This window comes from Bactrocera tryoni, chromosome 5, assembly GCF_016617805.1.
Source record: "Bactrocera tryoni isolate S06 chromosome 5, CSIRO_BtryS06_freeze2, whole genome shotgun sequence".
Classification (NCBI taxonomy): domain Eukaryota; kingdom Metazoa; phylum Arthropoda; class Insecta; order Diptera; family Tephritidae; genus Bactrocera; species Bactrocera tryoni.
In genome coordinates this window covers 42,178,952-42,199,374 of record NC_052503.1, presented here as the reverse complement: position 1 = coordinate 42,199,374, position 20,423 = coordinate 42,178,952, and the positions used below count along the sequence as shown (strand labels likewise).

The 20,423-nt window shown below is 37.3% G+C and overlaps 2 protein-coding genes across 5 annotated transcripts; both read left to right on the top strand.

The window, feature by feature from the left end:
* The first annotated feature begins 585 nt into the window (after nucleotides 1-585).
* Nucleotides 586-1,744, top strand: LOC120776511 (iron-sulfur cluster co-chaperone protein HscB). Its single transcript, XM_040107219.1, has 3 exons — nucleotides 586-1,020; nucleotides 1,083-1,195; nucleotides 1,253-1,744. The coding sequence occupies exons 1-3, from the start codon at nucleotides 700-702 to the stop codon at nucleotides 1,638-1,640; spliced, it is 822 nt and encodes a 273-aa protein (XP_039963153.1). The 5' UTR covers nucleotides 586-699; the 3' UTR covers nucleotides 1,641-1,744.
* A 149-nt stretch (nucleotides 1,745-1,893) lies between these two features.
* Nucleotides 1,894-19,928, top strand: LOC120776510 (gamma-glutamyl hydrolase A). 4 transcript variants are annotated; one of them, XM_040107217.1, is made up of 6 exons: nucleotides 1,894-2,181; nucleotides 4,235-5,006; nucleotides 14,474-14,524; nucleotides 14,631-14,967; nucleotides 17,645-17,742; nucleotides 18,960-19,928. In XM_040107217.1, the coding sequence occupies exons 2-6, from the start codon at nucleotides 4,678-4,680 to the stop codon at nucleotides 19,330-19,332; spliced, it is 1,188 nt and encodes a 395-aa protein (XP_039963151.1). In that variant the 5' UTR covers nucleotides 1,894-2,181; nucleotides 4,235-4,677; the 3' UTR covers nucleotides 19,333-19,928. The 4 variants fall into 4 exon arrangements, with proteins under 4 accessions (XP_039963151.1, XP_039963148.1, XP_039963150.1 ...); XM_040107214.1 differs by having other exon boundaries at nucleotides 1,894-2,278; XM_040107216.1 differs by lacking the exon at nucleotides 1,894-2,181 and adding an exon at nucleotides 2,811-2,927.
* Nucleotides 19,929-20,423: the final 495 nt, after the last annotated feature.

The window sequence follows — 20,423 nt, the reverse complement described above, 5'->3', positions numbered from 1 at the left end:
AAGAGTCTTCGTCTGAACGCCATCTATGCTACTGATTCATCTTATAGATTTTACAGTTGACAGCTGTCATTTCATATTCTGGTTAGAAACTAATCAAGATTACTTATTTATGCTTAACAAAATAAAATAGAATAAGTACGACATTAAAAGCTGTTCAAAACATTCAAATTGCATTACGATCACAACTGTTTTTAGTTAAAGACTACATTTCAATAGAGAATAGCATTTGAACTCATTATATCAACTCTTTAATTAGAATCGAAGTCAGTTTATGTAGGCCTACAAGTCAACTTTCGGTTAAGTAACTGGTTAATTTCCCAAGAGCGATATGAGACATTTCTGTTAAAAAGACAAAATTTGTTTAAAACATTTTTTTAACCCAACTTAACACAGACAAAAATGGTACAAACGCGCCATTTCCAAATTTACTGGTGGTCAATGTGGTGGGTTATGTCAAAATGGCTTTACATTTCCTGATGGGTCTACGAAAATTGTTCAATTCAGTTTAGTTCGGTGTGGCAACACAGATAAATGGTTGAGTGTCACTTAATTTTGTTTGTTTTGATTCCGTATTCTTTATTATTAGATAAAGTATTACGAGAATTAGATAAGAACGTTCTTGCATGGTTTGCAAGTTATGGTTCACTTCGGATAAAGAAAACAAGTTTTCAATTAATAGCTTTACTGCACTGTACTATAATGCGGCGTTTTACGAGGTGTTTGCATACTATTCGTTTGGAGTTGAACAACAATGTGAATTGCGGCCGTCTTCCCAGTTTAGCTAACTTTTGCGTTGTTCCTAAATCTACAGAGGAGCAGAAGGATGCTATTATTAGATCCGCAAAGTCTAGCACATTAAGGACTTCTTCAAAGTATGTTACGTCACAGCAAGTACGTAAATATGCGCCAACAACCAGCTCCATGACTGAAAGCGCATGTTGGAACTGTAAAGAGAAAGGACGTAAAAGTCATATGTTATGCTTGTCATGTGGCTTCTTACAAGATGTAGATATGGAAATTGTAATAACAAATCCGATTTATAATGATGTTCAGTGTATAATTTTATAATTGTAATTTTTCAGAACTACTTTCATTTACTTAACTTATCAAATAAGTTTTCGTTGGAACCGCAAGAGCTAACACGACGATTTAGGCAACTACAAACATTGGTACATCCGGACAAATTCAGCAACAAGTGTGTATATTTATCTCGATATCTGATCTACATTATCATTTGTTTTGTTTGCTATAGAACAGAGCGGGAGCAGAATAACTCTGCTGATTGGAGTGCCTTAATAAATAGAGCCTACAAAACACTGTCTGCTCCAATAGAGCGTGGTCAATATTTATTAAAGTTGCAAGGAGAGCAAATGCCGCAGGATAATAGTGCTTTGAACAAGGAATTTCTTATGGAAATGATGGAACTCAACGAGGAAGTGGCTGACGCAAAGTCCAGTGAAGATTTGCAGCGCCTAAATGAAGACATTGTGCGACAACTAAACGTAGCTGTAAAGGAGTTGAGCGTCAGCTTTGAGTCCAAAGCGTTGTCCGAGGCAAAGTCTTTACTAGTCAAAATGAAGTATTTACAAAGTGTGCAGAAGAGTATCAAGAATAAACTGCAAAAAATGATGGGTGGTTGAACTTTCAGCAGATCACAAATATAACGGTGTTCTTTGAAATCATCTTACTGGATGTTTGGGTGATTAATTGGTAACTAATACATAAATATTATATATAATTAAAATTAACGTGTTTTTAATATATGCTTTTTTTTGCTGAGTTGGAATTTATTGTCTTATCTCTAAAGTTGTGTTAATTTAATATGCCGTCATTTATTGTTATCAACAAATCTGCTTTTAATATTTCGCGTTATTGTGCTGTCAGCGGGTATATGTAAATACATGTGCACAAGGTAAACATACAAGTTGAATAGATAGAAAACGTAAAGAAAGAGAGAAAAACAAAAACAATTATACGGCGGACATCAGCTGTTTAAATCAGTTTAGCAGCACAACAGAGATACTGACGAGACTAATTTTATATCGCTTAAAAGTGTTTCGTACTCGTGGAAAATAAATTCGTATGTGTAAAAATATTTTGTATTTGATTTCGGAGCATTCTACGAACTCGGCTCGTATCAATTAGGAGTATAAGAAAGATTCTTACTGATCTCACACAAGTGTATTGTATTTTATAACTTAATAATTCAATAACAAGGTTATAATTACCTGACTAGAGTTGCCAGTTTGTGAAAATCCAATCCATATTTATAAGAACGGTATTGCATTAAATTAATTATTATATTATATTAATATTGAGTGCATAAACGTACTTTGTTAGTGGCAAATATTACTAATTTTACAATTTACTAATGTGGTTACATATACATATACATATATGTACATATATATATAATATGAATGTATGTATGAACTTGTACATTTAGAGCGTGTTGGATAATTTGGATATGCTGTTTCCGCCATTTTAAGTTTTTGATGTGCTTCCTGTCAGTTAACGACGTTAACGTTTTTATCTGTGTAAAATAAGTATAGCTTAGTTGTTTTTGTAGAGGTGAATACGCAGAAAAGGATGTATCAAGTTTGCGACGAAGTTTGTAACACCCAGAAGGCAATGTCGGAGACGTAAAATAAATAACAAATTTCACTTCGGTTCATTCTGGCTTGCCAAAATGGTTGTCGGAGTTTTTAAGCAGCAAATTGTGTATTTTAAATGATATATGCACGTATACATATAACTTACTTAATTAGTCTTAAAAATTATATATTAATCTTTATTACACATTTTATTAGATTGCCATGTACTGATGTGTGTTCGTTAGATAAGATTCATTGCATTTGGCGTCCATATATCTAATACAACAATATTTAAGTTTAAATGAAACTACACTTGTCTTCAAAAGCACATAGGTTTGTAAATCAATCGTATTTTACTTTGCAAGTGAAGTTAGATTTATGTACATTTAAATCACGTGTGTTCGGAAATACCTAACAGATACTTGAAATGTTTTCGATAAATATACAGCTTTGATTTTTTTTAGATGTTTATCGAATTTCTTTGACAAGTTTTTGAGTGGCATACGAATGGCTGACACATTTTATTAGAAGATTTTCCTTAGCAGAAGCAGTTAAAGTTCTGCAGAAGTTTTTGAAAGCATTTTAACCTTGTAAAAAAACCAAAATTGTTAAAAAATCGTTTTATGAATTATTTTTCTAATTCCGAGAAAAATGTAATAGAGATTGTCTCTGGTTAAATAATACATTCTGTGTACATACATACATACATACATATGTGTGTATACATTATGTATGTATGTATGTACTTATGTACATATGTATGTGCATAGCTGTTCAGAGTCATCTTCAAACTTGTAGCAGCTAAGCGAGCGAGTAGAAAGCGGAAATCAACCAGATATTCAGCAAATTAAACAGGCTCCTCAATGTACAAATGATATACTTTCCGCTCAAAATTACCTTTAGTTCTTGCTATTAAAATAAAACTTTGTAAAAAGCGTTTTAGTACATGTACTTCCCCGTTTGCCGGCACGGTGAACTAAGCATAATTTAATAACAGGTTCTTTAGTATATACTGCAGTTGGCTGCGCGAAGTTTGTTTTATTAAATATATCAACTTTTATATTATCTGATGTAGTAATTTAGTTATTTGAAATTTTTTTTATATTGGTTGAAATTGCAAAATTATTTTTCAAAAAATAAAAACGAAAATATTACAAAGAATTTTTGTCATTCTTGTTACATAATAAAATTTCCACATAAATTGGTGAGTGTTATATACATACATACATACATACATACATACATATATAAAAACATACTTGTAATTTCTTTACAAAGCTAATACATATGTACATGTATGTATGTATGTGTTCATATATTACATATATTTATTATGTATATCACATACATACATATGTACATATGTATGTATTTATATCTAAGCAAATGTTAAGCGGCGTGCAATTTTCTGATAGCAAATAAACAAGCCGTAATGTGTTTATTATAACTGTAATTTATGTCTTATATTTCCCTCCTTACCTGCTATCTGCTACTTAAAGCCACACATATGTACATACGCACATATGTATCTAAATATTTGCGCACAAGACAAACACTTCATTCAACACCGTCGATATAATTTCCCTGATTTGATTTTGATTGTTTATATCAGTTTAATATTTTTTGCTCTTCTCCATTAGCCGACACACGCACACAGCCACACATACGCACCCACACACATGCATTAGACAGCGCGCAAAATTCGTTAATCAAAACATTGCGCCCAATTAAAAATTAAAACTTGATTGGCATGTATGGCACAGCGCGCTGGAAGTGTTTATGAATTCAAGTGCTTAGCGCAGCCGCTTTGTCGCTGCACCGCCACACCAACCTACACATGTAAATCGCATACATTCATACATACATATGTAGCGCGCTACTCCAAGCTGCTTACCTGTAAATATTCAAAAATCCGCTACTCACTGTCACAGTCGAGCGTTGGAGGTGCGCTCCCGCAGAAGCCGTTTTCGCAAGTGCAGAAACGTGATTAAAAACTGAAAATTTCACGCGCATACATACATACACATACGCTTAGTTGCGATACATTTATTATTTACCGTTGGACGCCCTTGTAAGCCCAGCAATGCGTTTAAGTGCGATCTTTAGCGACGCCACTTCGGCGGTCAGCGTCACTGCGACAACAGTTTTGGCTGTCCTATCGATTTTATCTGTGAGTAATGGATCCGTGGCACGCAGCGGCGGTCCTCAGTTTGCCGGCAGGTACTTTGATATTAACGATGACGTAACGGTAAATGTCAATGCGGAGAATACCCGTCCCATTATCGGTATCCTGACGCAGGAAGTGTCGAATTTCGTGCGCCGCCATTATCCCGATAAGGATTACAACAGCTACATTGCCGCTTCGTATGTGAAATTTATTGAAGGCGCCGGCGGACGTGTGGTGCCGATTTGGTAAGTACATAAGCGCTAATAATTTACTATTATTTAAAAACAACTGATATGATAATTCAAATGATAGTTGAGTGATTTACCATACTGTAACGGTGCTGTTGACAACGGTATGTGCTCGTGTAGTTATTTATATTTCTCTGTTGACGTTACTCTTCTGATAACAGTGCAATATGTGAGCGTGTGCATACTTGTGTACTTGCGAGTGAAAATATATATAAACATACATGCATATATACATATGTACAGATGTTAATACCCTTTATAAGACAGTGGTCATATCGGAAGAATGGTTTGTACCTCGGCATTTGCTTGATGTTATATTTGATTCTCCTTGTTTTGATCTTTTTCTACAATTAAAGGGTGCTCCTACAAGTTTTACGTTGTCTTCGAATCGTTCCTGGAATCCATCAACCATTCGTGATTTAAATTTACTTGGTATCCGCGTAGCTGCAGTGTTCAAAAGAAAAAAAAAACTAATTACTCGTACTTACACTTGGTGGGAAAATGGAAACGAACCCAGGTCCATCGTAGGGGTGGTATGTCCCCCTAGCAGCCGCTCTAGTTTTATTTCAATAAAATTGTTTTGATATTATCGTGACTGCACTGGGTTTGGTCCTGCCATATAAGAATATATATATGTACATATGTATCTAAGTATGTATGCATACACTTTACATACTTAATGACCCTACCATATCACGCAACCACACAATGTATATATGTATTAATAATTAACGAATACATTAACAAAAACTTAAACAAGTAAGGACGAGCTAAGTTCGGGTGTAGTCAAACATTTAATAATTTCGCGATGTGCAAGGTTTAAGGCTATCCTCGAGCAAAAACGATCTATTTTCCAGAGTCATATAAAAAATGAAATGTTTTACTCAAACTTTTTTTGATTCTAAAGATACATTTTTACAAAAATTTTGTGAATTATAGACGTTGCTGTTGTTGTCATAGCTGCAGAAAACATTCCCGAAGTATAAATCGGATTAACTTGAGCATTGAAGACAATATTCTAGAGTTATTTTTCGTCTTTATTGGCGTTGACATCGCTAACGCGGTTATAACCGAGTTTAAAACAGCACAACAGTCATTATTCCTTTTCGCTGTTTGGCGACACTGAGAGATTTCAAGTGTAGCCAGGTTCTTTTCCACTAGGTCTTACCAACGGAGTGAAGGTCTTCCTCTTCTTTTGCTCCGGCGGGTACTGCCTCGAATACTCTCAGATCTGGAGTGCTTTCATCCATTCGGACGAACTACATATGTCAATGCCGTCGTATACATATGTACATATATCGTACAGCTCATCGTCCATCGATTGAGGTATTCGCTGCTGCCAATGCGCAAAGGACCATAAATTTTCCGCAGAACCTTTCTCTCAAAAATTTGTAACGCCGACTTACCAGATGTTCTCATTGTCAATGCCCCTGCGCCATATGTATATCAGGAGGAATAATGAGTGACTTATAGAGTTTGGATTTTGTTCGTCGAGAGAGAACTTTACTTCTCAATTGCTTACTTTGTCCGAAGTAGCACCTGTTGGTAAGAGTTAATCTGCGCTGGATTTCCAGGCTAGCATTGTTGGTGGTGTTTATACTGGTTCCAAGATAGACGATTATTTTCTCCAAAAGCAGGTTGAAGAAGTCACACGAAACGGAATCGCCTTGTTTGAAACCACGCTTAGTATCGATCGGAGAGGTCCTTTCGGTTACGGACGAAACTTTTGGTATTGCTCAATGTCAGTATACACAGCCGTATTAGTTTTGCGGGGATACCAAATCCAGACATAGCGGCATAAAGGCAGGCCGATTTCGACTAAATTTAGTACGTAGCATTCTTTTCACATTCTTATGTTACAGTGTGAAAATGGATGAAATCGGACTACAACCCCGCCTACTTCCCATATAACCCCATTTAAAATTCCGTTTGTTTCTTTAACTTTCCAGTACACAAATCCCAAACTGTTCAAGACCCTAGGTACCGAATATGTGAACTCCAGTATCTATAGTTGACTTTTGACCGAAAATATCGGTCAATGTGTGAGATATATAATTGAAATTCTGGGATAATCCTTTTCAATCAATAGTTTGTCTGTATGTCGAAAATGGATTGAATCAGGCCTCTACTTCCCTTAGCCCCCATATACCTAATATAAAGATAATCGAACTTCCGGGTGACTTTGTACCGCATATATCGGTCAATGTGTCAGGTATATCAATGAAAATGAGAGAGCAAATCAACAAATGTGAGCGAAAACTTGAAACGAGACGAACATTTTCGGTTGCACCCGAACTCAGCCCTTGCTTACTTGTTATAGTTGTTATTTTTTTCGGTTTTACAAGTTAATCCAACAAGCTTATAAAGCTACAAATATAAAGGTGATATAATTCATCTCAACCATATTATTTTGATTACTCACAACTTAGGTGTTTTTTTTATGAATGACAATAATAATTTAGTTCCTGGTATAATATTATTGTTTTTAATAACAAGAAAAGCCAGGTTGGTATGTACATATGTATTTGAATTACAAACTGTTTTGCATTAGAAACAGAGTTCCATTGTTTTTCTCTGGTCATGATTTTTATTAATTCATACTTATTCTCTAAGTAAACATGAGACTTAATAATTACCATATTTTGCAATAAAATTAAAACAAAAGCTATTTATGTTCGGGGAAGCCTTTTGAACACAATCATATATAATTACTTGCCTATAGTTGCTTGAGTTGTATGTAAGCTAATTACTAACAACGTCTCTAAGTCATTGACCTAGTGCTGATACGTAGGTAGCTATATATATTTCCGACCTAATAATGTAAATAGGCATATTTATCAACGAAAATGTTTTTTTTTTTTTGTCGATTGCTGTTTTTTTTCGGGCTCATACGCATAGATCCATGATTCGTCACCTGTGACGATCTTATAAACGTCTTTTGAAGCACCGCGATCGTATTTGTTCAGCATTTCTTTACACCAATCCACACGAGCCTTTTTTTGAGCGATTGTCAAATTGTGCGGGATCCAACGAGAACAAACCTTTTTTACGGCCAGGTGTTCATGCAATATCGAAAGTATGCTGGTGGGAGAAATGCATAGGCATGCCTCTATCTGAAGGTATGTTACATGACGGCCTTGCATTATCAGTTCACGTACGGCATCGATGTTTTTTGGCACAACGGCTGTTTTTGGACGACCTTCACGGAATTAGTCTTTGAGCGAGAGTCGGGCACGATTGAATTCGTTGTACCAGTTTTTCACAGTACTATAAGATGGTGCTTCATAGCCATACAAAGATTTTAGTTCATCGATGCACTCTTGTGATAAGCCACGTCGAAAGTTGTGAAAAATGATCGCACGAAAATGTTCACGACTTAATTCCATTTTTTGGCCGAGATGAATTTTTTAATTCCCTGTTAATAAAACAATTCACGATTAAGTGACAAAACTATCTGAGTGATGTTATGCTAAAAAATGTAAAACTTTCCAATGGAAATGTCAGATTGCACCTGGCAACACTTAGTGTTGCCCTAGGCCAGAATATATATAGCAGCCCTCGTATATCCATACAAGCTGGCTGGTGAGAATTTTTTTATGGTTTTATTGAACGGATATGAAAATGCTGATTTAATAGCTAATCTTAGAACTAGTAAGCTTGTGTGTAGCCATGCATTTTATATTCTGACTAGAGAAAAAGCGGTATAAACGGCCGTAAAGTCGGAAATGTTACAATGTGTATATTGGGCTGGTTAATGGTCTAAGATGATGGAATTTACTTTCAAAATTAGTCTAAACTTCATTAACAATGTTATGAAATACACACGGAATACCGTCAATAGCGACTATTACTTTGAAATTCCCACCTTTGCAGTGTTGTCCGGTTATGGGAGCTGTCAACACACGGGGCCTCTAAAATACGTGTGTTTAATTGTATTCTTAGATTCAAAAGTTGCAACTCAAAACTATATTTATACTGAACTAATACTATATATTCGAGTCAATGTTAGGCCGGAGTGAATGAATCACAATTATGCCATTAGTTTCTGTTCAGCCACCGCAACAAAATATTATCAAAATAGTGTTCGCGTCCGATCATTGGAACGTTATCATGTCGGGTTATAGGAATTAGTTTTGTATGGAGATGTTAGTAAAAACACTGTTTGTCTGGTAATGGGAGGTCTCCGGGTATAAAGACTGTCCATAATGGGGAACATAGTATTATTAAAGTGCTTGAAGAGTTCTATGAAGAAATTTCTTTTGAATAGCTACGGCACACCTTCTATTTAAAAAATAAAACTTATGTATCAATTGTTTTAAAACTGATAGGAAGGAAGGTAGGTGTCCATCCAACGACGCTTCTAGATTGTTAGATGGCCCATACTTAGACTGCCGGAACTAAAATCCCCTCGCCCTGCCATGTTCTCTCTGAACAACCGGTCTTGCTGAACATCAGCAAGAAAACCGAAACCATTAGTTGTGTTTCTTTGCCTTGCATCCGCATAGAAGATGTTTTAAAGTCTCTTCTTATTCTATCTCTTGTCAGCTTGTACAGAAATCGTTGTATGTTATTCCCAGTCTGCTGGCGTGTTTTTCAATTGTTAGGTACTAAATAGGTAGAGTGGCTGTCTAACGACGCACCCAGACCTTTACGGGGTCCATTGTGATACCCTCGGGATTAATGTCCCCACACGATATTGGCTCCTTTCTGAACCATCCGCTGCTTCTTTTCTTATATAAAGCCTTACATTCGCATAGAATATATTTAAAATTCTCTTTCTTTTCCATCTGCTGACATCTTCTACTATGGTCGTTATATGGCGTTCGTAGACTGCTGGCATGTCTGCCTATTAGACAGTCTCCTAGTTCCACTAATAGTTCGATCAAGACATTCGTTCACTATTTTTGATGAAACCCTGAGAGACTTCATTGATCTCACTATTTGGGCTTATGTGAATATATATATATGGATATTTTCTTTGTCAGAACAAAAAGGCTTTATTTAATGATCGCGTTTAGATGACTTCAGTGATCTGACAGTTGGAGCCGATTATGGTATGTTGTTGAAAATATACCATCTCTTATTCGTTTATCGTGATTGGGTCCATCCGTATAGATGCTTATCACTGTGTGATCGTCCACCTTACTCCTATACCACACTTCTCTGGAGTGGAGAGCAATATTGGGGGTCGAATTTAAGCTCTTTTCTAAAGGATTGCGAAAATCGTGATATTGATTAGAAAAAGGTATTTGCTATGTATATTATCATACCCTTATTACAGGTGATTAATAGGAAGGATTCCTACAGTCTGAGAGTCGGCATCGCTGCTAGTTGGGTTTTGAAGAAGTGTGTGAGCTGTAAATAAAAAAAACAACGTTTAGTGCCTAATTTGATGTTGTTCTAAGCGCCCCACTGATGCATTTAATTTTAAGAATACACAGCCAATCTAGTTTTGGCTACCAGCCTCCTTATCGGAGTTGGTGACTTTCAGCATCTTCCAATCTCCCACATTCCTCAAAGTTTCGAAACCCCTATCTTTACTCACAGAAGGGAATATTTTTGAGGACCTTGAACCCATTAAGTCAATCTTGCGAAGAGAGCATCCTGCAGTTTCAGCCCTAACGTTTTCCATTTTTCCTGAGTAATTTGTCCGGTCAATGCTTTCCATTCTCGCTGGCCACTGTTTCGCTTCCAGCGGACCGTTGCCATTCAGTTGCAATTCCTTCTTCGATTCGGTAAACATTTCGTGAAGTTTCTCCGACTCTTTATAGGTCATGTTTGCTTGCAAGCAAATCCTAGCAAAGCCTCCTTCACAGCAGAGATATGGTGACGTTTGGACTAATATGCCAGTCTGCTTTTTTTTCTTTTCAACATCCATACTGAGTTTTGTTTTGAGTGAACCTCTAACCCTAGCGTTTTATATTTCTCTATCAGGTACTTTATTAGCTATAGCTAAACGCATCCTGTCCTTCATTGTCGTCTTCAAAGCAAGTTAACAGGAAGAGGAGAATGGACACGTACAACTGTCTTAGCTAGACGCAGCCTGCTCTCCAGGCTAGAAGCTAGTCCAGATGCCAAAACGTGATGATGTCTGCATCGAGTATGTCCGCCGGCTCACATCCGACTAATCACTCAAGAAAATTTGAAAAATATACATAAATGTGTTGAGCAAGTCGTGTTTAAAGATAAACTGATGGAGCTGATTGAACTGAACGTCTACACTTTAGAAGGCTATAACTCAAAAACTATTTGAGATATCGAAAAATTAAAAAAATGCTTTTCTTAAATCATAAGTGTGCCTCTTAAGGTCTTAAGACACACTTGCTGGAGAGAAGCTAATCGGATTTTTTCTAAAATTATTATATACGAACTTTTTTGGTTGCCTAGTATGCATGACACCAGCAGCTGGCAGGCAATTCAAGGACAACCGCTTTGATCTTTGGTCTGGCGGCAATCAAGGTTGGGCTATTTTAGATACAATTGCGATACTATGAACAATATGGCGAAGGCTGTGTCGGCCGGCAGGGTTCACACTTTGAGTTGCTCAATGTTTTTATAGTGCGTACGTGCAAGCAATTTTCTTTATAAAATATAACTTCACAAATCAAAAGTATAAAAAATGCCGGTGTGTGTCTGCATTGCTGTAGCTTAGCGAATGTTTGGAAAGGCTTCTGCGCAGATATTTATCCAAAACAATGCGGTTATTAAACTAATTGGGTGTGAATTAAAGAAATCGCTTTTTGATATGCCAAAAGTGGAAGTATTATTATTATTTTTAGCCCAAACCAAAAAAAAACGGAATGAAGAAATCTATTTATTTAACAATTTTTTGTTGATGTTCACACTTAGGCACACATGTTTTCATAAGCAAAACAGCTTTTGTTTTTGAATAGAAAAAATCAAACACATAAACTCTGCTTTTAAATGATTTTTAATTCCTTCGATTGAATGCAGATTGCTTGCGACTTGCATACACATATACATATGTATATACACATATATATATATAAATATATAAATGCATATGTGCAAATAAAAGCTAATGCACACATTACCAAACTCATTAGTTATTTGCATTTTTCAAGACCACAGAAGCACTGCGCTAATTTATTATATTGGCATAAATTACTTAGCGGTTATTCCTCTTTTGATCAATATTAAGAGAATATGCAAAGAGAATAAGAAATGCATGAGCACATGGCATCTGTTTAGAGTATTCTGCACAGCGTAAATGCCATCTTGAAAAAATTCGCAAATTGCAACATTGAACAAATTCATTTTTGTTTCCGTAAGCTTCGTCTTTATAGGCGTAGACACCGCTTACGCGGTTATAGCTGAGCTTACAACGCGCCAGTCGTTCCTTCTTTTCCCTGTTTGGTGCAAATGGGAGATTCCAAGTGAAGCCAGGTCCTTTTCCACCTTGTCTTTCTAATGCAGTGGAGGTCTTCCTTTTCCGCTGCTTCCCCCGGTGGGTACTGCGTCGAATACCTTCAGAGGTGGAGCGTATACGTCCATTCGGACGACAAGATCTAGCCAACGTAGCCGCTGTCTTTTTATTCGCTGAACTATGACAATGTCATCGTATATCTCATAAAGCTCATCGTTCCATTGAACTCGCTATTCGTCATGGCCAACCATAAATCTTCCGCAGAACTTTTCTCTCGAAAACTCGTATCGTCGACTCATCAGATGTTGTCTTCGTTCACGCTTCTGTACCATACATAATAGGGAATTATGAGTGACTTATAGAGTTTGGTTTTTGTTCGTCGCGAGAGGACTTTATTTCTCAGTCCGAATTAGCACCTGTTGGCAAAAGTTATTCTGCGATAGATTTCAAGGCTGACGTTGTTGTTGATGGTAATGCTAGTTCCAAGATAGGCGAAATTATTGACGACCTCGAAGTTATGACCGTCAAGAGTGACGTGGGAGCCTAGTCGCGAGTTTGATGGCAGGAGATATTTCGTCTTGCTCTCGTTCACACCGGACTTATTTTCCTAATCCATTCTGGAGAAAGCAGAACTAACGGCGCGGTTGTTGAGGCCAATAATATCAATATCATCGGTGCTTGCCAACAGCTGTACTCTTTTGTAGAAGATGGTACTTTCTCTATTTAGTTCTGCAGCTCTTATTATTTTCGCCAGCAATAGATTTAAGAAGTTGCACAGTTGCGCGAAAGGGAATCGGTTTTCCCGATTCTGATGAAGCTTTTGGTATTGCTCAACGCCAGTTTACACAATGATATTAGTTTTTCGGGAATACCAAATTCAGACATATGTATCGACATAAAGGCAGCTCCTCTTCGTGCAGTCAAAAGTAGATTTAAAATCGAGGAAGAGGTGGTGTGTGTCTTTTCACGGACCTTTTCCAAGATTTGGCGCATGGTGAATATCTGGTCAGTTGTTGATTGTCCAGGCCTGCAGTCACACTGATAAGGTCCAATCATTTCGTTGACTTTAGGCTTTCATCTTTCACACACTAAGCTCGATAAGATTAAGGAGGCTTATCCCACGGCAATTGACGCAGATTGTGGCTTTCCCCTTTTTCTAGATTGTGGGTTGTGGAAGGACATAATAAAATTTCCATCGTCGGGCAGGCTTTCCTTCGACCAAATTCTACAAAGAAGCTGACACATGCTCCTTATCAGTTCTCCGCCGGTAATCCGTTGGCCCCCGCTGCTTTGTTGCTTTTCAGAAGGCTAATTGCTATTCGAACTTCCCCATGGTCGGGTAATGGAACATCTGCTCCATTTTCACTCAGTGTTCCCTCCATAATTTAAGTATGCTCCGGTCATCATTCACTAGATCACGTCTTAGGTTCTACCAAATATGCTCCGGTCTTGAAACCTTCAGCGTCTCGCTTCCCTTTTCAATTTCGGTATCTATTCCATCCCGTACGTGTTGTGATCGTTTGTAACGTCTGTTTTCTCTTCACTGTGACACGGCACTCCTCATCGTACCAGCTGTTCTTTTGCTTTTTCCGAAAATCAATAGTTCCTTACTACTTTTGTATATCGAACGTAATTTTTATAATTGACTGCCCATATACAATAACTGTTGTAATATGTTCTATTTTTTTCTTTTCACTTTTGAAAAATTATTTTGGTTAAAAAGTTGGATAACTCCTCCACGATTCCGGCTGCTTGGCATAACAGAAACAAATAAATTAGAGAAAAAAATCGAATTTTGGGAATTTTCGATTGACAATAGATCATTCCCTGCATTTATATGTGCTGAGTTTTCCTTACAAATTTCAAGTTATTCGGTCAATCCATTTTTGAGATACCATATGGGGTTTGAAAAACGCAATTTTGAGAAAGTTATAATCCAACTACTAGAAATCATATAGATGGTAGTAGTAGTATTATCTATGTATCAGCCACAGTGAAGTGTGGACGGGTCCTCTAGTTATATATATTTATTATTCTACTTCGTTGAATATTCTAATTTATATTTTTGTTATTGCAGGATTGATCGTGAAAGAGAGTATTACGAGGATATCATGTCCAAAATAAATGGGTAAGTGATTTTGTCTAAATGTCTCAATCCTACATTTGAATGTGATATATGTATGTATCCTTCTCTCCATTTCAAATCCTCCTTTCATCGTACTTACACTGAACAGTGTATTAATGCCGGGCGGTGCGACATACTTCAACCAATCTCACGGCTATGCCGACGCTGGCCAACACTTATACGACATCGCCATCAAAATGAACAAACGCGGCACTTACATGCCTATTTGGGGTACTTGTTTAGGATATGAGTTGCTGGTCTATTTGTCGGCCAACGCCACAGATTTGCGCACCGATTGTTCGTCGTCGGCACAAGCACTGCCATTGGAGTTCGAGAAGGGTTACAAGGAGAGCAGACTCTTTGCTCCAGCTAGCGATGAAGTGGTGCAGATATTTAGCACATACAACGTTACAGTGAATTTTCACATATTCTGCTTTACGAAGGAGGTACGTATTTAAGATTATGTATTTCTATGTATGTATGTATAATGGGTGCATGCATGTTGGTGGTTTTTGTATAATTCATAATTAATCTTGTTGGTCACTATCAACCAAACTAAGTGGCTAATAAAAGGATACTTTATCAACGACGAACTGGGCATTCAACTAATAATCCACTTTAATTGTTATAATGGAGAAGTTACTTTCGACATACATATGTACATACTTCATATTGTACTTTTTGTAAATTTGTGTCAAAAAATTTTAAATGTAACGTATACGCACTGTAGAGCGTTGTTGGTGCGAATGAGTTGGAAAAAAATATGATTAAAGTAACGGTTAATTGTATGTTAGGCCTGCATAAACTACAGCTTTAAAAAAAGCTTGAGTTTGATGACAATTTAATTATTTTTCTAAGCAAGAGATATCCTAAGAAAAAAATGTAGGTGACAAGAAAATACAAATTCTGGGAAATTGTATTAAATAAAAAACATCAAATGTTTTCATTATGTTTTTGAAATGATTTCGGGCAAGAGGCTGAACAAATCCCACTCGAAAGGCCCAATTTTCGAATTTTTTGCAGCAAGGTACGATGGACACCAAGGGGTTTTCTACCGAGACAAGCGACTTCACATAATCTCACCAAAAATAGTTTAGCAGTCTCAAATCACACTATCGCTATACTCAGCGATCGTCAAGGGGCACTAAAAGCGATCTCAGCTTTGAAGTCGAATCGCTATTAGCGGAGGTGTGTATAGGAAAGTTGAACCGTTTATCAGTTTGCAACCGTGTACACCTGGTTTCGGTGCCGGGGCATAAAGGGGTAGTCGGCAATGAGCTGGCCGATGAACTAGCCCTGAAGGGGCCAGAACCATGCATTGCGCTGGGTACCCTCACCATAAAAAAGTTGCTCCGCATAGAGGAGAGAGTGGCAAGTTGCTACTACGAGGTTACAACATAGCAAGGTCAAGCTCCCCTGAGACAAATTCCGTCTCTTTGTCGCGGTCTATACTGGAGACTGTAGGCTCAAAAAACACTTGTCCAACATGGGCATAGTTTCTTGCGCAAACTGCCTTTTGCGACATGGAACAGAAAACTCCAAAACATCAGGTTCTAGATAGACCTTAGGATCCATCTACGTGGAGAGGGATCACAATACCTCAATCGTGCCCACTAAGCACTTGGAATTATTCAGAGTGCTGGACCTTTGTGACCATATATGGTATAAAAGAAGGCACAATAAACCATAGGCCGCAGTGGAAACCCTCAATTATTTTTTATCGCACGCTTTTGGAGGCCTAACTATGGATCGACGGCGCGAGATAATGCGCTCACCAAAAGTTTCCTTCAATAAATTGATTTTTTCGTTGGCTGTATGGTGTAGGGGATGGCTTCATTTTTGAAGAAATATGGATTAATAATTACCTTTGTTCATATAGCACACAAAGCAGTGACTTTTTGAGGATGTCACACCGTCTCAAAAACGGCTTGGGTATTACAATCCAAATGCGATAATTTTGTTTCAAAATCGAAAGGCAACTTCAACGCAGAAAACAATTTTCTAGTGATTGGATTGCTGGCCAAATCGTTTTGGGTCCATTCACCGACGTGCTTGATGGTTTGGATGAACTCATTCGCGTCCTTTTTCTCGAAAATTGTTCGATGACTATGCTAAGTTCCCTTTCTATATCTTCATTCAAGCTTTATTTATGCATTGTGTGGTCTATGAAGAGATCTAATGGAATTTAAAATTGTGCAGTAGTCTAGAAATTCAAAAATGAGCACAACAAAGTTCGTCGATTTGTTACTGATATATAAGACATAGTAAAAAGATAACCGATACTTTAGCATTAAATTGCAGGCTTTATTTTATTTTGTTCATCAGCTTCTTGCTATTTGTAAGGTAAATTCGTCACCACGTTGCCACTATCGTACAAACCCATGTCTCCATAGCAAAAACTGGGACAGTCGATTATCAAAAGTGTTCTCTAAACCGAAATTTTCGCTATTCATTCACCATAGACTGGAACAGATCGTAATCACTTGGTGGCAATATACGACTTCCGGAGCTTCTGGCGAGTTAATATCGATGTGTAGCCTGACTTTTTCCAGACGGAACACAATTTCCATTCTATCATCCAGCTAGCCGTTTCTGAGCGATTGCGTCCTTCAGAGGGTCCAAGTGTTGACAGTAAAGGTTCACAGTTTGACCAAAGGCGAGCAACTTATAGTGCCAGTCCTATAAAACTCACATCAAAGTCAATATTTGCCAATTCATTAAACCGATTAAACTGCACTCCGATTACACTGCAGTCCTCTCGTACTAGCACTACTGTCAAATATCGCTTTGCCTTCTATTAAGAGCACATTTATTATGAATCTACTTTTTAAATGCGCAATCTCTCTTCTAATTTTGATTGTATAAAAACCTAGCACCACTTTACGCACAAATGTCAATTGTATTTGTATTTGTGCACATTTTATGTTTAGTCAAAGCATGGCGCGGAAACTCGTAGTATTGGCTGTAAGCTTAGGGATTTAATTAAATTGTTTCGTATATTTTTAGAAACCATTTGCCATTTTATACCAAAGGTAATTTAATTGTAAGGCTTTATGCACATTTATTTTTGGTACTTAGCTAAATTTATACGATTATGCAACGTTTTATTTGCTCTATTTTTAGACTTTTGCGGACCACGGCCTAAACAATTCGTGGAATGTGCTGAGCGTAAATCACGACTGGAATGGCGCGGAATTCATATCGACCGTCGAGCATGTCAAGTATGTGAAGTTGCGCATAAAGGTTGTTCGAATACAAGTTTTTTAGTTGTAAAGGGTGATCCATTTCGAGGTTCCCTACTTTTATTTTTTTTAAGAAAAACATAGAAACTACAAATTTAATGAGGAATGTTTATTGTCATTCGAAAAAAAAAAATTTTCAGCAATTATTTTGTGAAGATTATCTCTTTCATATATGGCTGCGACTACGTCTCAGATGGTCCATCCGTTGAGTCCAATTTTCGATGACTCGTCCGAGCATTTCGACTGGTAACTGGCGAAAGACACGCGTTATTTTTTATTCCAAGTCATGAACCGAAGCGGGATTGTTCGCATAGACTTTATATTTTATATATCCCCAAAGGAAAAAGTCCAACGGTATGATATCACAGGGTCTTTGTGGCCAATCGATCGGCCAAAACCTGAAATCAACTGTTCACCGAAGTTTTGTCTCAATAAATCCATTAATTGATGCGATGTGTAGGAAGTGACGCCATTTTGTTAAAACCAAATGTCGCCGAGATCACGGGCTTCAAATTCAGGCATCAAATAGTCGGTTATCATGGCGCGAAAAAGGTCGCTATAGACGATTACGTTCTCGCCTGCATCTTTTTGAAGATAATGGACATTTGATTCCGCTGGTCCACAAACCACACCAAACCGTTGTATGTTTTGGATGAAAAGGCAGGCTTTGAATCTCTTCAAGTGGCTCTTCGTGCCAAATGAGGTAATTGTGCTTGCTTACATACCTATTGAGCCAAAAATGCGATGAGGAGCTGAACAAAATTTGACTCGAAAACGTCGGATCTTCTCAAAACTTTTCAAGATCGGGTCGGGCGGCTTCAGTTCTTGTACAAGCCGTATTTTGTACGCTTTCAATTTAAGATGTCGACGTAAAATGTGCTAAGTCGTTCCATATGTCAGTCCGAGTTGCTGCGAACAGCGCCGAATCGAATCTCCACGGTCGTGGTATATACTTACTCTCAGCCTCGACTGCTATATTTTCTTCACTGCGTCCTGGACCTGGTCCTTACGTTCGAATATTATCCTATAAAGAATGCTGGGTCTCAAAATCGGGGATGATATTGCTGCCTTCGATAAAAAATTCAAACTAATTTTTGTGCAAATGTTGTTTTTTTTTTAAGAAACATGTATTTGAACAACCTTGTAAATTATTCTTATACATTGCTGCAATACACTTATAATTTAATTTATTGCAGATATCCATTTTATGGCGTGCAATTCCATCCTGAGAAAGTACTTTACGAATTCATACCGAATCGAAATATTACGCACACCTCACAAGCGGTTATCGGCTCGCAATATTTCGCAGACTTCTTTGTGAATGAGGCGCGCAAGAATCGCAACAATTTCGCAAATCGCACCGAGGAAACCGATGAACTCATCTATAATTACCAACCGGTGTATACGGGCGCTCTGGGTTCCGCTTTCGTACAACAGTATTTGTTCGAAGCAAGCATTGCCGCCTCAACACGCAGCGCCGGCGCAGCCTCTACGGCCGGCGCCATACTAACGCATTGTTTGCTGGCGCTAATTACGCTTTTTATTTTGTGCGCTTGGAGGCGTGTATGACGTCATAACATCTATCGCGTTTTAAGGCTATTCGGCCATGAGGGCCGATATGCGTGATGCTACTCGCTCGCTTTATAGATTCATTATTACTGCTATCAACTGCTCCCTAAAGTTCCTACATAGATTTTCCAATAAAAGCAGCTTCAAGTGTGTGTGTGTGAATCACACACGCAAAATCAATTAAAAGCAAAGAGGCATTAAAGGACGAAAATTCACTGCTGGCATAATTTAATAATATTTCCTTATTTAATTTTTCACATCTAAAAGTAAGCGTAACATAACAGATTCTTACTAAGAGGTGTCTCCTGCTTTAGCTAGTAAATTACATAAATACAAATATACACCAACAAAACATAATTTTATAAATTTGGATGGAATAATACACAATTTTTACCGCTAAGCAAAATAGAACGCTCCACAAAAATAACTTTCCCCTAACAGCAATTATTGTGAACGATGCTTCTGCGCTTTATATGTTCAGTGGCAAATCATCAATAGCATTATCAGTACAAAAAGTAAAGTAATAAAAATTATAATAAATAAATAAAAAATTTAAACTGTGCAGCAAACAGAATAATCAAACATTATTCCTTAATCGTAAGTATTATAATTAAAGTTAACGGGATATTATAAATTGTGACAAAAACGCACACGGAAATTGTAATTATATTCGTCGTGTAAATGATTTTTCAAAAAAATTTATTTTGCTAAGTTGGTCGGACTCTCCTCAATTACTACATATCCCAAATATGAGCGCGATCTGTCAACTAGTTTATTTACAGCAGCTGTTTAAGTCGGTACACCTTAGTAGTGCATTGCGATTTTTCCAATGGATTAAAATGTCGAACAAAGAATTTGTCTCAAATTATTTCCTACTAAATTTCGTCTGCGGAATCGTTGCAAATGTTGAAGCAGGCTTACGGTGATTCAGTTTTATCAAAAACACAAATCTACAAGTGGTACAAAGCCTTCAAAGACGGTCGAGAGATCGTTGAAGACATGCCTTGTTTTGGACGACCTTCGACCTCTTCATCTGATGAAAATATTAAAAAACCGAAGATTGTGGTGGTCGTCAGACAAGTGTTAGAGAG

Coding starts and splice junctions, on each gene's coding strand:
- LOC120776511 (XM_040107219.1), top strand. CDS start 700: ATGCGGCGTTTTACGAGGTGTTTGCATACTATTCGTTTGGAGTTGAAC. Junction 1,021..1,082: donor AAGATGTAGATATGGAAATT/GTAATAACAAAT, acceptor GTAATTTTTCAG/AACTACTTTCATTTACTTAA. Junction 1,196..1,252: donor CCGGACAAATTCAGCAACAA/GTGTGTATATTT, acceptor TGTTTGCTATAG/AACAGAGCGGGAGCAGAATA.
- LOC120776510 (XM_040107217.1), top strand. CDS start 4,678: ATGCGTTTAAGTGCGATCTTTAGCGACGCCACTTCGGCGGTCAGCGTC. Junction 14,968..17,644: donor TATTCTGCTTTACGAAGGAG/GTACGTATTTAA, acceptor CTCTATTTTTAG/ACTTTTGCGGACCACGGCCT. Junction 17,743..18,959: donor TCGACCGTCGAGCATGTCAA/GTATGTGAAGTT, acceptor AATTTATTGCAG/ATATCCATTTTATGGCGTGC.